Source organism: Cynocephalus volans, chromosome 13 (genome assembly GCF_027409185.1).
Source record: "Cynocephalus volans isolate mCynVol1 chromosome 13, mCynVol1.pri, whole genome shotgun sequence".
Taxonomy (NCBI): Eukaryota; Metazoa; Chordata; class Mammalia; order Dermoptera; family Cynocephalidae; genus Cynocephalus; species Cynocephalus volans.
Window position 1 is genome coordinate 72,867,092 of NC_084472.1, and position 20,893 is coordinate 72,887,984.

The 20,893-nt window shown below is 40.0% G+C and overlaps 1 protein-coding gene across 3 annotated transcripts in view; it reads left to right on the plus strand.

Moving 5' to 3' along the window:
- ATP9B (ATPase phospholipid transporting 9B (putative)) overlaps positions 1-20,893 on the plus strand; it is a 271,433-nt gene that overhangs the window by 108,203 nt on the left and 142,337 nt on the right. For 2 of the 3 annotated variants that reach the window (XM_063076518.1, XM_063076519.1), the window contains exons 8-9: positions 3,125-3,219; positions 15,190-15,270. In XM_063076518.1, the coding sequence (XP_062932588.1) occupies positions 3,125-3,219; positions 15,190-15,270 (176 nt within the window). Of the gene's footprint in view, positions 1-3,124; positions 3,220-15,189; positions 15,271-19,818; positions 19,900-20,893 lie in introns of all 3 variants that reach the window. The other variant, XM_063076520.1, reaches the window with a different exon arrangement.

Genomic DNA, 20,893 nt, shown 5'->3' on the forward strand with positions numbered 1-20,893 from the left:
AGTGGATTAGATTTGTGGATTATTGTGTGGATTAGATCAAGCGCCATTTTTACAGCCCCATGTTAACTGGGCAAAGTGAGGATGGCCTGTGTTTGCTTACTGTGTGTGTGTATGTGTGTGTATGTATGTGAATGTATGTATGTATATATATGATAGTTTCCAAGTAACAATGCCAACATTAACAGTAGTGATATGGCAACTGAATGCTGTTTAAAATTTGTCTCTAGTTTTTGTCTTAGGTATGCCCCACTGTGCAGTCTAATTACTGTGTGTTAGGTTACATGCAGTTCCAGATGCTAGGAGATGGTTGTGGCAGCATAGTTTTTGGATCTTCCCAAATCCTTGCACCAACAGAGCTGGTGACACAAAGCATATCATCTCTTGTTGCCTGAGGCAGGACAGAGAGGGCAGGAAGGAAAGTTTTTACAAGAGGGTATGAGGACACTTTTGTTGATTAGGGATATTTCAGAATGCTGGTTGTGGTTTCACAGATTTTTACATATGTCAAAACTAATCAAATTGTACACGTTAATGTGAGGGTTATTTTGTGGTCATTATACCTCAGTAATGCTATTTACTTTTTAATAAGACACATTCACACAAAGAAGAGAGACTGAACAAGATAGAGCCAACAGCCCTTCGACAGCATTTACAACAGAGCGAGATTGTCAGTCATCCTTGTGGAGCCCCTAATGCAGACAGATGTGGACACACCACCCACAGCCACAGCACCTGCTGGATTTCTAATTCTGTATTCTCCAGCGTCCTTGAAAGTCAGGATTTTCAGTGTGGAAGAAAGGAGATGCAGCTGTAGGCTAGAAGAGGTTAAGTACAAACTCCCATGTTATTGACTTTGAATTGGCAATATCAGTATGAATTCATGAGTACTTTATGCGTGTACATATACATACATTCATACATACAGTAGCAATGAGCATCTTGCAGTACCAGATTCTACTAGGTTCCAAGTCTGCTAGGTTCATGTTGCCAGGACTCAGGTGCCGCATGAAGAGGCTCCCAATGGCCAATCATTGGACAGTTTGAGATTCTGTAGTCATAAATCTGGTTGCATTGAACCACAGCTCATCAATATTGCAGCTCATCCACACACACCCCTACTTGTTCACTGAGGATGGCAGAGTGCCAGTTGTCTTGAAACACTGTGGGTGAAGAGTGAGGAGCCAACCCTTTCTTACAGGGGCTGTTCCACCAGTGACCAAACTCAGTCCAAAGGGCAGAAGCTTCTCTGCTTACGTTTTACTCTAGCTAAAATTGGAAAGGAAGGCTAGGTTATCACCCTCTGCAGCCTCTAGTGAAATAACAGTTCTGGGCATTGAGCATGAATGGCTGCTGGCAGCAGGGTAGAGGAGAACCTGGACCTGGTGCCTCTGCATGACTGGTATGTTCCTGCTGAGCGCCCGCCCAAGTGTGGACAGGGAGCCAGTCAGACTGGACAGTGAGTATGCAGTCAGCAGAGTGTAGAACCAGGCCTTTCTGCAAATGAATCGGAAGGAAAGAGGAGTGGAGGGCCCTGTAGATTAAAGTGACCTTGAAGACATGCCAAGAATGGGCAAGGTTCAATTGGAGTGTCTAAGGATGAGCATTTGGGCGATAAACTCTTAAAGCACAGCAAGGAGGTGGAAATGACCATAGTGTTCCTCTAAAAGAGGGAAAGGGGCTGTGATGGGTATGGGGTGCGTGGGCCTTCTGAGGGGCCTTGCAGTTGTTCACAGCTTCTTTGCCCACTAGGGTGTGCATAGGCTGTGTGGCTCTCTGTAACTATTTCATTTTACAATTAAAAAATTTCAAAAACCTCAAAAGTCACTTGGATGAATTCTCTCTGATTAAACTATGAATTTGTTATTATGTCATGTGCTTTTTGTTTTTTTAGGAATTGCTTTTTAAAAAGTTAGATGTAATTTGGCTTTTTAATTATGTAAAACGTGTATGATTTCAAAGTGAACAAGTATAAAATACAATATGTTCAGAAAAGGCTGGCTCCTATTCCTGTCCCTTCTTCCTGTTCCTTATCTCCCTTTTTACGTATTATGCATGCACACATGACACACACAGAGATATGTACATACAGAGATGCACACTCACAGAAGGACATGTATACACATGCACTTGCACACACACAGATGCACACGTGTGCACACAGGTATGCATGCACGTGCACACAGATACATATAGATATGCACACACCACATGCCTACAGGAGCACAGAGACACAGATGCACATGCATAGAGATGAGCATGCGTGCACTCACATGCGTTCTGTCTCTACCTTCTCCCTCCCTCGTTCTTACTATTCTGTACATGAGGTTCTGCAGCTTTCTTTCTTCATTGAACAGTGTGCAATCCCAGAGATCTTTCCATAGCAGTCTGTTGATGTCCGTCTTGTTCTCCCCTCCCTTTCCCCTTTCTTTTCTTTTCTCATGTGCTCCTTTTCCCAGCTAGATCTCTAATCTTTTGTTCCCTTTTGTTTTATCATACCTTTTGTCACCTAACATTGCAGTGAGTAGTCTTGTATGTGTTATTTTGAGCTTTTGCTGTTCTACCTTTAGGATAGAATCTGAGAGTGAGATGATAGCATGGTCAAAGGGTAAATGGATTTTTTCCATGTTTAAAATTTGATAGATTGTGAGTATATAATAGTACTTACCTGGGTTATAGCAGTTTAGCTGTCCTTTAATTATTGAACATGTTTCTTGGTGGCAAATCAGATTTTATTAGCAAGATAATCTTACACTTTTGGATTTTTTTGTGTAATACTTATTATTTTGTCATTATCAAAACATGGATTAAAGATAAAAATGATCAATGTGGTCTTTTCTAAAGTAAAATTCTAATTACTATTAAACATTAATGGGAAAGAATATAAAATAGGAAAGAAGTGATTAACTAAAAAAAATTACTATCTTTTCAGCAAACTTGTTCTGTGAATCAAATAATGTCATCTAAAAGAAAGGCTTTTAAGGATTTTTTGTTCCTGGGGATCTCTAGATACATCATTTCTGTGTCCCACCAGGCCCTGGACTGTGCTTTTATGGGACCTGTAGCTCAGGAATAATCTTCTGTAACACAATGCAAGAGTGGTGAATTTTTCTTCTCTACTTCCAAGGTTCATGTTTTATTCGAACTGATCAACTAGATGGTGAGACCGACTGGAAGCTGAAAGTGGCAGTAAGCTGCACGCAACGGCTACCGGCTCTGGGGGTGAGCAGCACTGTAACTACTCCGTCACTTACTTTCAGTGGTAACGTCTAGGTAGTGAGTACGTTTCTGCTTATAGCAGCTAACTTGTTTAGTGTATTGAGAGTTTGTTTTATAATTTATTTCTAACGAAGACTCATTGAAAATTCTGCCAAAGTCATTTCCATGGTGTCTTAGCACCTAATTTGTTTTAGGTACTTTTGGATGTTCCCATTGGCTTGATTGAGATTTTCTCCTCCCTCCCTCCCTCCCTTCCTTCCTTCCTCTTTCTCAGTTAAATAATCTTTTTGAAGTTGAGAACTTTTGGTGGGGATTAGGGGAGTCCATTATTGCTAACTGACTTACTCCCTAGTAAGCTAGTTAAGATACTGTTTTGGAAGACTATAGAATTCAGACACTGGTTGAGCCTAGTCTTTGAGACTAGCCTGTTCAGCCTTTTCTTTGAAAGGTAGAGAACCTGCTTTGATTAGGAGGAAGTAAAGTGTTGCCCTGTCTCTTAATCTAGGGGACAAAGGAGAGAGATACTTTCAGACTTCTGGCTTCACCTTTGCTGAGTGTTTCTTTGTCCCTGGAGAATATGCAAGGGGTGGAATTAGAGGGGACAATATTTGTGGGTTTCTGTATTTTCAGTGATCTCTAAAACAGATCTCTCACAAATGGTGAGAATCTCCTAAACTGGCACATCTTTTTTTTTTTTTTAAACAAAGCCGTAGTTGTGGCCATTTGGTGTTTTATTTTGTGTTTATATATAGTATTGATCTGAATGCAGAAGCTTTGACTTACATAATTTGCTAAAATTCAAAGGACAGTAAAGAAAAATTGAGACTAATAGTGACATTTGACCCAAGCAGTTGTTGGTTAAGGGAGGGAAAATTGCATACTGTAGACTCTTCCTTAGTTTCACTGAGATAGGGTAGGAGTAGCTACTTGTATTGTCTACAGTTTACAATTCATTACCATAAACAGCAGGATCCTCCTCATTCTTGGGTGTACTGGAATTTTTGGAAACTAAATATGTTGACATATGTAAGACTTAGAAATATTTTGGTTACTAGGTATTTTCATGTTGCCTGTATTTTAGGCAGTCCCTCAGTTGAAATTCATCACTGTGTATGTTTTCCAAGACCAGCAGATGCTGTGGGAGTCTGTGTGCTCCTTCTTTGTGTGTTTGTCTGTTGTCATGTCATAATGTGGGGTCCCCCCACATTTGTCTATTGCAGGGTCGCTATAATGTCTGCTTTCTTCTTCTGCTTCTGCTCTTATTTGCAACCCTTAAAAATGAAAAATATATTCTTACCCTGAGGGCCACACAAAATGAGTCCAGGCTAGATTTGGGCCCCAAGTCATAGTTTTCTAACCCTGAGCTGGAGAATGGCCTTTCTTAGCTGACCAGCTGGATCTCTACCACTGTCTTCACAGGTTGGAACAAGTAGGCACCTCCTGCTTTACCTTTTTTTTTTTTTTTAATGTAACCATTAAGAGAAGTCATATAAGTAGCAAATCTTTTTCCTTCAGATAAATTCTTAGAATTGCGAGGTAAAAGTTTATTACAATTTCAGGCTTCTGGTATTTCCAGATTATCATAGAAGAGTTGTGCCAAAGTATGTTGTAACTATGTGTGATTACTAGATGCTGTTTTTAAAAATACTTAAAATAAGTACTGAAGGGAAAAAAAATCTCAGTTTGATAGACAAAATGTAGACAGTTCATTTTTTAAATTTGTACTTCTTTGATTACTAATAGGGTTGAAATTTTCCATCACACATTTATCAGAAGTTTATATTTCTTATTTGGTTGTTTGCCATTTTGTATTATCGTTTGCCAAGTATGTGCTTGTGTGTGTATGGTATCTTTCAAATTGATTAAACCAGATTCATGCAAACATATATTTGTATATAACATATATGTGTATCCTGTTTTTAATTCTCTCCTTCTTAGAGATGTAGAGATATTTTTCTTCTATTTTATCTCTACATTATGTAGTCTCCATTAGTCCCCAGGTCAGAAGTTCTTTTTGAAAATTGTTCAAACTACTGTTCTGTATCAGAATTTCTCAATCAAAGGCAGGTAGCTATTAGTAATATGATTTGTTTTAATGGTGTGTTGAATTTCAGTGTCCTGTGATTGTTTACTTAAATTCTGTAGAATACTATGTATACTTTATAAGGTCTGAGTTATCACAATTTTTTTTATGGTTGGTGAATGTATTAGTCAGTTTCTGTTGCTTATAACAGGATACCTGAAACTGGGTAATGTATAAGAAAGCAAAATTTGTGTCTTATGCTTTGGAGGTTGTGAAGTCCAAAGTTCAGGGAACACACTTGATGAGGGCCTTTTTCTTGGTGGTGACTCTACGGCTATGCAGGGTGTCCCATGGCAAGAATGGCTGAGCAAGAGAGTACCACCCACAAGAAGGCCCTCACCAGATGTGCCCTTGGACTGTGGATTTCCCAGCCTCTGAATGGTAAGAAATTAATTATTTCTTTATAAATTATCCAGTTTCAGATATTCTCTTATAAGCAACAGAAATAGACTAATACAGAAGATTGGTACCAAGAAGTTGGGTGTTGCTGAAAATGTGGAAGTGGCCTTGGAACTGGGTGTTGGGAAGCTGCTGGAAGAATTTGGAGGAGCGGGCTATAAAAAGCCTAGATTCTAGGCCTAGATTCAGGCAAAGTTTAGAATATCTTAAAAACTGGTTAAATGGTGGTGACTAGAATGCCGATAGAAATATAGGCTGTAAAGCCCATGCTGAGAAGGTCTTAAATGAGAAGGAGCTTACTGGAAACTGGGGTAGTGATCACCTTTATTATGAACTGGCAAAGAACTTCGCTGAATTGTGTCCCTGCCAGAGGGCTTCATGGAATGCAGAATTTAAGAGTTTTGAGCCAGGGCATTTGGTAGAAGAAATTTCTAAGCAGCACAGCATTCACATAGCTGTGTGGCTTCTTGCAATAGCATGTGCTGAGTTATGGCAGAAAAGGCATGAAGTAAAGGCAAAGGGTAAAAAAATTGGGAAACTCTCAGCCTGGCCACACAAAGAATGAGGAGGTCTGTTGGAGAGAGGAAACCCAAGGGTGTAGCCCAGTGACCATTTACTAAGGAGATTGGTACAGAAGGAAGGGATTAATGAGAGAATGAAAAAAAGACCTTGAAGGCATTTCATAGGTCTTCTAGGCTGCCCCTTCCATCACAGGCCCAGAGGCCTAGGGAGACAGAATGGTTTCAGAAAAGAGGCCTGAGGCAGCCTCTATGGGCTCTCAGCCCAGGGTCACCACGGAATGCTGCTCCCCCCACCCTGGCTGCTCTGGCTTCCCCAGCTGTACCTAAACTGGCCCCACTTCCAGTACCACTTTTCCGTATTAGTCCATTTCTGTTCTGAAAATTTTTGTTTATAGTTTCTTTTGTTCATAGAAATTGCAGCATGCTTATATAATGTGATACCAGTATTTCTTAAATGGGTTTTTTAATGTTTACTGCTTTTGATTTTATGGCTAGACTATTTTCACTCATGCTTATATTTTAAATGATTACTTTAAAAATAATTCTTTATGTACAAAATCTCTAATCCATCTAGCATTTATTTTGGGTCAAGCTGTTAGTGAGAAATCAAACTTAAAAAAAAAAAACCTGTTAGTCAGTTACACCAGTACCATTTACTGAACAACTTCCTGTTTGTGTACAAATCTAAATTTGCCCTCAAATGGTTATATAATTTTCAAGTCTCAACGTCAGGGTATGAGTGTGCCTGTTTCTCTATACCTTTGCCCAGTACATGTTGCAAATACATTCTTCTAATCTGTTTCTTATCTTCTAGCTTTATGTTATCTTTTGCCATATAGATGTTTTCAGTTTTGTTTAGGTAAATATTTATGTGTTTTTCTTTATGCATTGTAGGTTTGTGTTGTGCCCAAAAGGCTGTGTTCCATCAATATTCATTTACCATTTCAACCACTCTAAGTGTGTGTCAGTAGGTAGAGTCTAAAAGTGAGAGGCTGGGCATTAGCATTTATAGTATTATAATTTTTAGAATATTGTTCCCAGCAGTTCCACATGATGCACAGAGACCCTTAGGGAAGTTTAATCATGTTGCTAAATGATTGTTTTAGAGTGAAGGCTGAGAACGGTCTTTCTTGTTATATGCGTAGCTCTGCTGGCACATGCCTCACCCTGGCCTGCGTTTTCTCTGCACCAGGGTTTCCTTCCTTTGCTCTTTCCTGGCCTCTCTGCTTACCAGTGTTTCTACTTACTCTTTCCCCAGTTTTTCATGTTAAAAGAAAAGCTATGCCATTACCTTATTACTTAAGGCACTTATACTATTCTTATACTGTTTGTGGAAATGAGTTCATTTCCATCATAGAGACATTCCTGCAACCTGTTGACTTTCTGATGTGATTCAGACTGAGTGCCGGGTTAGTGCTTCTGCTTCTTGGTTGCATTTTTCCTCCTTGTGTCCTTTTCTTTCTTTTTCCAGTGTACTTCTTCAAGTAACTCCTTTAGGATTAAAGGGGAGAGGTGGAGATAAAGTCTACTACTCCATCCATGACTGGAGAGGATTTTAGCTTGCTGTCACACTTGGATGGTGGCCCTACCCTCTGTGTGTGCCCCTGAAAAATCTTCGAGTTGTAGGGTGCACCGGCAGTGCACAGCTGGGCAACAGCCACACCAAATGATAATTTTGTAATAGATTTAATTTTGCCAAGACTAGTGGAAAAGAAAGTGCAGAATTAAAACACTGTCTTAGAAAGAATTTGTCTGAAGAAAATCTCAACATGAACCAATCAAACAAGAGTGTTAGTGATGATTCCATTAGTGTAAAATTCTAGAAAAGCAGATCAGTAGTTAACAGAGGCTAGCAGTGGAGGGAGAGGTGGGCTGCAGGAGGTACAGGGATACTGTTGGGCATGATGGAAAAGTTCAATGTCTTGATGGTGGTGATGGTCATAGGAGTATACATTTATCAAAACACATAAAATTTTATACTTTAAATATGTGCAGTTTATTGCACATAAATTATACCTTAATAAAGTAGTTAAATTCTACTGTACTATTATCCGTAACTTTGAGTAATCTCTGCCATGGTCACAGGACATGATGTTTTATTATACTCAATATGGTGAGGATGCTTTCTTCACTTTTATTGGTGACGTGTGTACATACACACACACATATATACATAAATTTAAAAATATTAAGAGTTATACAATTTGTATAATGCTACTTTTAAAACTTTGTGCCTGGTACACTTTGATAGAGAGAACAAGTAAACACTTGAGTGAAATAACTGTATGGTAAATGAAAACATTTTAATTTTTGGTATGACCATAAAACCAAAAAGCAGTATATCCTAGAAAAAAATGATATTTAATTGAATTTCTGATTCATTAATCAGTTTAAATTTGTGGTTTCATGTAATTTGTTATATATAAATCTTTTTTTATAGCAAAGAAAGTTCTAATTTCAACATGGATAAAGAAAGGCAAGGCAATTTACTTTTTCAGTGGATGGCTTACACCCATAATTGTCCCTTGTTTTGACTTCCGGGTCTCTACTGTGGTGGATGTAGTGTGTATTTTCTGTCATCACTGGTTGCATGTCCATCTTCTGGAAGAACTCAGGGCACAACCCAGAATAAACCTCCACCCAGGTTTTGCTGTATTCTCAGAGCACTGAATGGGGTCAGGGAATTAAAATTTCCAGGAGTCATGTGGCTCCTCAGCTTCTCAGTGCTTCACAGCCGTGTGGAGGGCATAGTTTTCAGGCACCAAAGACATTTGGGGAAATATGTTTCTGACTTTTGTGATCAAGCAGATTTATTAACAACCATGAGGCCACAGTAATTTTCAATAAATCATGACTTGCTGATTTATTTCAAAAGATCCATATAGCAGTAAACAATACCATTTACATTTAATTAGTTTTATTGAACTAAAGGCAGTTTTATTTGTAATGAGCCACATGTTATGATCAAGGATGTATTTTAATGACCTTTAAGGAATGTGAACAAATGTTGGCCTTGACCTAACAGCAGAGACTTTCCTGCATTATTGAAAACTTCAGAATGGTTTTTAAATTATCACGAAAAGCTTCAAACGACATTCTCATTATTGTGTCATTATTCAGTCATCTGATGTCTAATATACTAGATGAAATGCGTTCCTCTAAATGTTCATGCCATGGAGAAATGAAGGTTGTTGTTTATTTTCATGTATCAAAGGGTTGTCTGCTGTGTGAATGTTTCATGTTTTGCAAACCACTGTGACTGTAATATTTGAATGATGAGTGATTCTCAAACTTGCCTTATCCACAGATTCATTTGGCTGCTTATTAAACATTCTAGTAGTACTTTCATAAATCTCAAGTTATTATACAGTGTATTTCTTGTGTAAACTAGCCTGACTTAAAGTTAACTTGAAAATAAATTTTTGTCAGTATGTAGTCTGAGCTGCAGTTACAGTCCCACTGTGGTGAACTCATGTGTTCAACCTTCATTCCACCCTTCTCTTAGCCTCATCTACATGTACTTCCCACACTCTCGTAGAGGCGTGTGAACTGGCTTTCTCCATGAGCGTGCTCTCCTGGAGTTGTGAGGCAGGTGTGTGGCCGGGCTCCCCGCCCGTCAGTGTTTTCTGCTAGTGGGTGCCCTTGTGGAGGCCCGAGCTGCTTCTATCGCTCTTCAGCCTCCAGGCTTGAGTGGCAGCTGCTGTGTGGGCAGTGTCTCCACACCCTGGAGTCACAGCTCCCTTGGTGTGTCTCAAACTTAGTCTTTGCCACAGTGTCCCACGGAGGATTGTTTTGGTAACATCCTGAGACTGATTTTTGGAGCTTCAGACATGAACTTCGTCCCATCTGATTTTTGAAGTATCTCATTCTGTGTATTAAATCTCTTTCTGCTGTAATATCTAGAGAGGTTTCTGTTTCCTGTATTGAAATTTGATGGATACACCCCAAATCAAGAGAGAAGTTTTTTCTCCCTCACTCAGCAGTCCAGAGGTGGGTGGTCCAAGACTGAGAGGCGGCCTTGTCCTCTTCCTTCTGTGAGTTTACACGGTGGGTCCCAGTGGCTGCCCTGCCTGCACGCCGGCCAGTGGAGAGGGAGGAAGGGCAAGTGAGTTCTTGCGGCTCTGACGTGGCATGGCACGTCTCATCATGCTCTGCTGGCCAGAATCAGTCCTGTGGTCATAACGAGCTGCACAGAATTCTGAGAAGTGTATTCTGTGGGTGGGAATCCACCTGCCTGTCTAAAGCCTAGAAGTTCTGTTTTTAAAAGAAGACAAGAAGAAAGGTGGAAGGCAGTCTCTGCCATACCACGTCTTCATTTTGTTTTCTGAGTGTCTTTGGTTTCCCTGTATGCTGCTTCCTGAATGGGGTGCACTAAAGCCACTGGGTCACCTCTCTTGGAGGACCTCACTGCCCTGGGAGCAGGATGCTCTCTTTCAGGTCTGCTGTTAGGGTCATCATCGTTATTAGCATCAGCTACTTCGCGATTGTTCTTCAAGGAACTCTAATCGATTCACAAGCTGGTCTGTTCCTGACTCACTTAGATTAAGGAGGAAATAAATGAAATATAAACAGCGTACTAGTAAATGTCTTCTAGCAGTGAAAGGAGCCATGTGAATTTCAGACAATTGCACATTCTCTGCTAAATAGTATTTTCTTTCAGTGATGGGGAGAGAGCTGGCAAGAGTGAGCGTGCTGCGGACAGCAGAAGGACATCTCCGGCCTCCACCTCCCTTTCCTGAGAGGATCATTGGAAGGCACACATATAATCAACAGGAAAGGGGAGACTGGGGTGACTAAAAACTGAGTCTGGAGGAGTCAGGTATTCCAGGAACAGAAGAGAATACATTTAAATGTCTAATGTATTTTAAGAAATCTGAGATGCTGTTACAACTCAAATAAAATAAGCTATGAAAGAAATCAAATGGAAAATAAGACCTCTTGGAAATACGTATGATTGCTCAAATTTAAAAGTAAAGTAAATAAGAGCAGAAAATGAATTGTTCTGCATCCCTCAGAATGTAGGCCATAGATGGGAAATATATCTCGGCCAGTATGTCTTTACAGCACAGTCGTTAGGGGTGTTCTTATCCTTAGGACTCCACAAAGTCAAGCGAGGCCAGCCTGTAGGATTGGTCTCAGGTGTGCCCTATTTAGCTAGTTAAAACAGTGCCCCTCACCGTGGAGCTCATCATAGAGGACGGCACTGCTGCATGTGGTTGTGGGCTCAGCAGCCCATTTGAGTTTGGGCTGCCTGCAGGAGCTCGCAGAGGCAGTGTGAGGAGTTTCCCTTCAGTGATGGGGGAGCACTTCCCAGACAGTTCTGAGAAGCAAAGACTGTGCAGCCCCCAACTCTCCTTGCCCTGCACCTTCCAGATGCGAACGTCATGGTATTGCATTTGGCAGTCCTAACTCTTCTTTCTTGTCAGCCGTCCGCTAAGCTTCCCCGGACCTTTCCTCTGGAAGGCTTGTAAGGAAGAGGAGGAACAAAAGAAGTTGCTCAAAGGAAAACATTTTTTGTAGCTTAACCAGAAGTACACTCCCATGTTTAGGAATTGATCAAGAGGAAATTCTGAATTTTGGCACATTTCTAAAATGGGTTTACATAATTCCCCATCCCTTTTGCCCTAATCTAATCATTTGTCTTGGCCATGGCCCTTTCCGGGCAGCATCACTCAGCACTCAGACTGCCTCACTACGGTGTGTGTATGGGAGAGGCAAGGGAAGTAGACTCAGGCCCTTGGCCTACCGTGGTAGACCACAGCTAATCTGGGTCACAAAACATAACAAGTGTTAGATGCCCTGGAGGGAGTTGAGGGTCCCATCAGTCAGGGGTGTGCTCCCCATCCTTGGCCTCCCCAACTTGCAGCTTTGGGCAGGGGTCACAGGTTAGGAGTGCAGCTGGTCTCTGCATCGGGGATGTAGACTGATAAGAGCTTGATTTCAGATAGATGGCCCCTCAGAGAACAAGTGCTAATGTCCAGGATGGCCTCATGGCTCATGGTCCCTGCCCAGGGTCTGACTCTGCACCCTTCAGAGGTCTGAGGGCTGTCTGTGAGTGTGTTCCCGCTCTCAGTGTGGCCCAGCTCGTGCTGCGGTTGAAACAGCCCCTGGCAGACAGGGTCCAGCCTGGAGTCAAGCCCAGGCACTTAGGAACTGTGAATCTAGGATTCCAAAGAATGAGAATTCCTGAGCCTCATTCTGAGAATTCTGCCTCAATCATGGTACCAACCCTTCCCCAAGGATCCTTGGGTCTTCTGGGTAGAGAATCAGAGAACAAAACCTGGACTGAGAGCACATACGCATATGCTGTTGCGTACAAGCACCAGCAGTATTGAGAGGCTGTAGCCAGTCTCTGTCGCAGCAGGTTAGGATGTCATCCTATTCAGGAGGCTGAGAGATTTCAACTCGCCAAATTTATCTCAATGTCATCAAGGCTTCTTTTCACCTTGCTCTAAAATGGACTTGAGTCTGATTTGTCCTTTGTCTCTAGTCATTAGTTACCTCTTTTTTCATTAGTTTTGTTAGTAGTCACTACATTGTTGTATTAAACTGCCTTTCATATTACAGGACTTTCCTTACATTAATTAATTTATTTATTTATATTTGTGATTTTTTATTCAGGTAGTTTAAAAAAAATTAAAAACTTTTTTTTACCATTTTCATTATTACAAATTATACTTATTCTTTACTCTTTATGCCCCGTATTCAATCCCCATTCCCCCCTCCCCACTCTAATAACCATAGATTTGTTCTCTCTTTCTGATTGATTAACTGTTTCTCTGTTGATTTGTTGCCTAGATGATCTGTCTGGTACTGAGAGAGGTGTGTTCACATCCCCCACTATTATCGTATAGCAGGTGCTTCTTCTATTATTCTGGAGTGTGCTTTGTGGAGAGAGGACCTCTTCTAATTTGGAGGGGGTCTCTGCTGGTGACTCTCCTTATGTCAGTGCAGTTGAGTGTCTGGTGTGCCATCTGCACAGTGTCTGTGACAACTGCTAAAGAGACTAGCCGCTTTTGCGGCTGCCGTGGCGATTGCAGTGGCTGTGGTGGGCTACCCGCGTGGAAATGGTGTTTTTGATATGCTCCCTGTGTGGCTTGGCTTACCCTTGGTAGGGCCCCAGGGCGGCAGTGGCAGCGGCAGCGTGCTTGATTGCAGCTTAATTTTCCTTAAATTTAGAAGTCTCTTTTTGACTCAAACTGAACATTTTTCAGTTATCTTCAGGTCTACACGATGCCTTTTGTTAACTCTTACAGTACTAATGAATGGAAAAGTAATTCCAGGCTTCTTTCAGAGAGTAGCGGAGAAACTAGCAATGGAAGCAGTATGAAGGAATTGGGTATTTACTATTCAGAATCTATGCAACAGCACCAAAAGAGACCATAGCGAGAAACAGAGGCTAAAATTCTTTACCTCTTCATGTATGTGGATGAGAGTCATTATTATCTCATTTAAGTTTTAGTTTTTTGAAGGCCTTTATTTAAGGTAGATTTTTTTTTTTTTTTTTTTTTGGCTGCTATATTATATTTGCTTAGCTCTCTGATAGCCAATTAAGAATATTTTGAAAACCAAACAAAATGTTAAGAATTAAAAGATTTTTAAAACTTCATCCTAGGGCTGGCAGTTAGCTCACTTGCTTAGAGCATAGTACTTATAACACCAAGGTCCAGGATTCGATCCCTGCATTGGCCAGCCACCAAAAACAAAGAAACAAAAACTTTACCCTAAAAAGCTCAAATATAAATGATCTCCATTCATGAATATAATGTAACCAATATTATTTGGTTTCACATGAATCGATTTGAAAAATATGGCAGCATATTTGGGTTAGAATACACTTTATGCTTCATGTCTGTATGCTTTGGAGTTTTGTAATGTCAAGTGTAAGTTGGTGATTTTAGTAAGTGCCACGCAGAAGAAATGCAAAGTCACTTTTTCCTGGGCTATCTGGTGGACAGCCCAATAAAGTTCTAGTGCAGGACATAGTTTTGCCAAAGTCCTAACAGACAGTGAGCTTTTCAGTACTGTCAATTTCTTTTTGATGGCCTGGTAAAAATAATTATACATCATTAAAAGTTAAAATTTATTGTAAATACATTTTTCACTTAATATAACTTCTATTATTTTAATAGAAATATAAAGAGTTTTCAAAACTAAATAAAAATCCCAGGCCAGCAAACATACTTTTATAATTATCTTAAAGTAAGGTGCTTACGGTCTCATCTCCGGAGACTGTTGCTTGGTCCTTTGCACGTAGCCAGCAAGAGGAGCAGCCTGAAGCTCGTGCGTGTCCTGCTTCCAAACTCCAGTTACATGGAAGTTGTGTGGCTCATGAAAGCCTTCCCATAAGGCTTTGTGAATATACAAGGGCACTTCAAAAACTTCATGGAAAGGTAGAATTAAAAGATAATATGAATCTCCCCACAAACGTTTTGAAGACCCTTTGTACATGGTATGGTTCAGGCACACTGGAGAAGCCTGTTGTCTTCATGGCTTTACAGAAGGTGGTCGTTCGTGTACGGCAGCTGTGGCAGGTGCTAGAACAAAAACACATGTAAAAGGATCTAGGACTTTATTAGATTGTTTTATAAAACTTACTGGGAATTGTAATGGCTACTTAAATTCTACTGCATACTCTCATACCCATATAACTTTAAGGTATTCTTACCCAGGCTTCACCTTGAAAACTGGAATGGTGTGGACAGCTCCTGTGACACATGAGCATCACCCGAGTGGCTTTGACACACACCTGCCATCAGGCAGCAGGCGTCTCACTGCACCCCTGCTGGGCTTAAACATTGTTTCTTTAGTTATCTTCCTCATTTATAGTGTTGACACACAAAATTTAGGAAAAGCAATGATCACTTTTGTTAAATTGCACATGAAAAATATTAATTAGAAATTGGAAAATTTCCAAGTAATTTTACTTAAATATAACAATGTAATTAATTCCAACGTTCTGTGTTCCAGGACCTTTTTTCTATCAATGCTTATGTTTATGCTCAGAAGCCACAACTGGATATTCATAGTTTTGAAGGCACGTTTACCAGGGTAAGTTATAGTTTTTGTTCATTACAAATATATCATTGTGGGGGCTGGCCCGTGGCTCACTCGGGAGAGTGCAGTGCTGATAACACCAAGGCCCCGGGTTCGGATCCCATATGGGGATGGCCAGTTAGCTCACTGAGTGAGCGTGGTGCTGACAACACCAAGTCAAGGGTTAAGATCCCCTTACTGGTCATCAAAAAAAACCAAAAAACAAAAAACAAATATATCATTGTGTAGATAAATTTAAAGTAGCAAACTTTTTTTGAGAGAGTAATTCAATCGAGAATAAATTCAAACAGAAGTTTTAAAATGGTAAAGAGAAACCTAGACAACATTTTAAATTCTTAAATTTTCCTACATCAAATATCTCTTTGGGATACATTCAGTACAGTTTTTCTAATTTTTTAGCATGTTTACATTGATAAGATTGTTCTCCCCTATACTATGAGTCAGTAAAATGAAGTAACTATTTCAGTTTAGACCTTGGGTAATAGTTGGTACACTACGATATCCACATCATTTCTAGCTTTTTATTAACTGGGTAAGTAGATATTTGTGTGTGTGTATGTATATGCACATTTCTTTATATACAAATGTATATTTCATTCCACATCCTTTTCATTACTATAGAGTTTTGGTAAAGAATGAAGCTCCCTGCCTCTGACTGATAGGGTTTGAAGGACTCAACTTCTTATTTTAAGACGAAGATGGGAAGCATTGTCATTAGTTGAAAAAGCTTTTACAGAGCTTACCTTATGTGACAGTTAATGTGGGAACTGTGGGGATACAGAATGAGGTCATCAGAGTCCCATGGGGAGGTGGACGTGACTTTGCAGATGCTTAGTTCCATGAGTGCTGCATACAAGTATGCCAGACACAGGAGGAAGCATCTCCTTGTGGTAAGTATCGTGTAATGAGTTCTGAAATATGCACAGGTAATCTTATGTTTTTACAAAAATATTTATTATGAAAAAAGCAAGTCCTTATTAAAGACAATTTAGCATATGAGAAAAAGGTTTACAGAAAGGTACCCTATTAGAATAAATTAAAAGGGTTGTTAATGTAACCACTATTAAGAATTAGGAATATTATTTGCTTTCTGCTTCCCGCCCCTCCACCCCCCCAACCTATATTGCTTATGGCCTAAAAGTTGGGAATGTTTGCTAGACAATGTGTGGAAGCACACTGAAGCCAGAGAGTGAGAACAGCTTGGCTAAAAACCATGGCTGCAAAAGCCCGGTTCCCAGGGGAGCCTGTGACTGAGAGTGCAGGGGTAGGGGTGGATGGGAGGTGCAGGACTAGAAAGGGTAGCCAGGCTTGATCTGGAAAAAGCCATTACAGGATTTTCAGCTTAGAAGAGAAATGGTAATGTTGGTGTTTTAAAAAGTTTCCTCTGGACTTCCCGGTTCCTTTAGGACAGTAGAAGCTACCTAAATTTGTTTATGTCCTCACAACCTTCCAAAACCACACAGGCCAAGTATGAGAGCAGACAGGGTTATCTATAGCTCAGATGTGCAGCATATAAATGAGACAGAAAATACTGCAGCCTTTATTTACTGTAATTGGGGGGATATCCAGAATAGCACAGTCAGCTCCAGAGCCAGGATGGTGCAGAAGAAAGGAGGTTGTCTTAGGATACTGACATGGTCGAGACTTTGATCCTGGAAGGAAAGGTACCTCTGCTTGGGGCAGTGTGTCTCATGTGTGGATTTGTGGAGCACAGCTGTTGAAGGGAGGATGTGGGATGTTGAAGGGAGTTTGGGAAAAAGTGCAGGTCAGAGGTGACCATTTGGGGACTGTACGGGGCAGAGGGGGAACCTGTAAAGAGTTGGTGTCTTCAGGAGGCTGGGTGAGGAAAGACGAAAAGACAAAATTGACCTTTCTGAAACAAGGTAGAAACAATCAGAAGAGTCAGCCCCATACCACCTCCAAAAAGGATGCTATTCAGTGAAGACATTGAACTTTCCTGTGCTACAGAAGGAGGCTCACTTGAACTGGGAAACAAATCCGAGCAGCTTCCACCCTAGGAATAGAATTCCCTATTATTACTGGTTCGAGAAAACCAGCACTCGTTGTTATGACCAGAAGAAGGAACCCAACATACTAATTAAACTGCTAAATGAAGAAAATGGATAGTAGGAAGCAAAACTTTTCTTTTAACAAAAATTCTGCAAAAACAAGCAAAGAAAACCTCAAAGCAGAGGAACTCTTTAACAGTGCAACAAACGTGATTTAAATATAGTTAACCAAACAGTTATAGATAAAGAACACCATAAATCAGAAATTAAACTCAAAAGTAGAAATGGAGATAAAACAGGAAAATGCAAATGTGAGCTAACTTAATGCAGGAGAGTGGCTGGAGGGATGCACTGTAAGAGATGGAGCACCAAGAAAGTGAAATGGCCAAGGATGTGGAGGATGGAGAGTGGGAGTTGACCACAAGAGAGTCTTGAATAAATACCGTGAAAAAATTTTGAAAAATTACAGCTCAAGTGAATGTCACTAAAATATGGGAATATCTGAATCTGCACATTGAAAGGGCCCACTGTGTTCCTGAGAAAACTTCAAGGCATGTAACTGCTATTAAATTTTATACATAAAGGAAGAAAGTCCTTTTGGTCCTCCAGGCAGAAGGGCCGACTCACTCACTGCTGGCAGGAAGTGAGGCTGGTGTCAGACTTTGCTTTCTTTCGTGCCAGCTTAAATACTTAAATAAGAATTAGAGCACATCAATTCCAGGTTCCTGTGGGGGTAGACATATCGTGCATGTTATGGCCCAGTGAGAATCTAACAGAAATGCTCATTGTGAATATCTGCCTCTCCATACTGCAAAACAGCATTGGGTAACCCAGGTTGTGACTGTGTAATGCTTTGTGTTATGTAAATCACTCATATTATTGTTACTGATATTATTAATTTCACTTACTGTTCAAGACATAGGCATTTTCTTGGAAGTTTAGAATTTGAAACTGTAGCCAGTTTTGAAATACCAGTAGTCTTTATAGTCCTTTAATGTCACGTTCCAATTTGATCGTTTTTATAACGCGCTTTCTGCTGTAATTTCTTTTGCGGACCATAGCACACTTATCATTGTTCATGTGTTTTCAATCAGAGTACTCGCCTTTTAAAAAGCAAATCCCTGTTATTTGTTAAGTAGGGTATACTATTGAGAAAACAGCTTGAAATTGTTAACATTTTGCATTCTCCCTCACCAAAGCAGATTTTATCTTTTCAAGCTAACATTAAGGAGAAGGAAACCAAAAGAGGAAGTTATTTAGAGATAATTTTTTTCCAACCTTCCGAGTCTTTATTCTGTACTACATGAGATTGGTAAAGAACTGTCTTTTAGAATAATTTTCTCAGTATTAGAAAAGTGTTTAATGTTGGAAGTCCATCATTGCTTTTGCAGAATTGAAAGGAAAATGCACAGATGATGTGCATTTCTTCAACACGTAACTGTGTTAGAAATAGATACATTCACATGATTGAATTGTTTTAGAAAAGCAATGGGAGAACCAAGTTAAACTTCTGAAACTGAATTGTATAGAGGAGCCTTTTCTTTGTGGTTCAGAAGGCCTTGTAGAATTTTTAATATTTTTAATGTCCTTATTTCTCTTGGGGTTTAACATAAGGAGAAGACACTATGCTAAAAGGTATGCACGCATTCATGATCTTCTGAATTTCATACCATGGGAAATCTTAGCAAGAGTCTTGAGCTAGTAAAATTGTGTGAAATCTGTGCTTAGGTGGTAGATTGACGAGGGCAGCTGTGGGGGGACGGATGGAAACATGTTTACAAGATGCCCAGCAGAAGTCGGATCTCTTTGAACAGTAGCATTCACAACAAGGGCACGGGAGATTAAAGGTGTCTTGATGCCTGTGGAGATTACAGGAAGAGCTCCGAGTTAGTTCTTTTAGTCGTTCACTTATTGGACACATTTGAAGAAGGCCTTTTCTCTATTAGTTACTAGGAAGGCAAAAGCCAACCCCATAGTCACACAGCCTGCTATCTATCCTGTGGGGTTAGCAAACATGAGTTGCTGTGATAAAGTGAATAATTGTGAATTCATTTTAAAGAATAATTTTTTAATTATTAGTAATTTTTAATTATTTAATAATTTGCTACAAACCTTAAATGGTAAATGTGTGAATCAGCAATTGGCCTGATTATGCCAATTAGGTACTCAGTCTGCTGGGCCTGTCTAAAACTCCCAGACCAATATATAGTTGAAGGATGTGCTACGATGACCATATTTGGGAAACAGGAGTGAGGATATGTAGACTTTTCTAATTCTCCAACAGTATTTGTCTGTATTAGACTACATGACCATCTCTGTGAGTGAATCAGAAATAGGTCATTTCAGTTCAGTCATAAATTCAAGTGCTAAATACTAAATAGTCTAATCTATGGAGGCTACTCACTTCTCTCTTCTAAAGGTTTATTTTTTGTTCTGTAAAACCATAAGACCCAAAGGAAAAACCCAGTTTTCCTGGATTATTTATTTCTGAATTGGACAATCTTTGTTTCTTTACCTTGAACATCCACTTAAGTGTCAACAAAGGGAGCAAAAGCCCTGCCTGCCTGGTGCTTCCGGGGAAGGAGCTGGCGCGCTCTTGGACAACGCAAGACAGGTGCTCGGATGCTTGGGCCATTTCAAAGACTGTAATGATGGCACGTCAGCTAGTGTGCAAGAGCTTGATGTGACATTTAGAAATCTTAAACTCATTATCACCATTAGTATAAGACTAGATACAATAAATGATTAAAGGTATAAAAATTTTTTATATCTCTGCCGTTTTAATATGAGTACTAATATTATTTTGACTCTTCCCTTCGAGTTTTTTTCCCTTAAACATATATATTTATATTGGGATAACATAAGCTTCAGTTTTTCCACTTAAAAATATACTTCCTTTGTATTTCGCATATTGATGCAGCTGTATAATTATTAATAGATTTTTGTAAGCTAAAACTACTAAATGCAGCGAAGTGTGTAACTTATTTTACTTGATAAAGTGTAATTGAAAGAAGTAAGTCCTAAGGGATGGTAAAATTAAAAGTATTTTTGTGTGTACAGAAATGGTGACTGGTCACACCCTGGCATCAGCGTCTGCGTCAGGTTCCTTTAATGCAGGCTGCATCTGCGGAGTACTACTCTGTGAGGCCCAGCTTGAGCTCTGTCGCTGAGAGCGCTTGCTTGTGTCCCTTTTCTTTGCTGCTGTTGCGCTCTTGCCTTCCGTGACGTGTGCCCTTCGCACACTGCTTTTTAGTTTTTTGCATGCATGTTTAGCTCCTGCACTAAACCATGGACTACTAGGTGAGAGTTTGTGTCTTAATTCTTTATAGCCATGGTTTCTAACACAGGGCTTGGTGTATAAAAGATACAGAGTATGTGTTTGACTGAGCTCACTGAATTCCTGTTTTTACAGGTGATATAACTTAGGCACAATACATTAAATGCCAGTCCATATTTTTGAAATTTTTTTAGGAAATGGTACCCCCACCTGTGTTTTAACATTTATTGGCATCACGGTCTTCATGTTCAAAAATCCGGAGATGCTCAGGGCAAGTCTTCAGACCAGGTGGTGGCCTTCTTTTTAAGAACATACAGAGGAGCGTTAGATC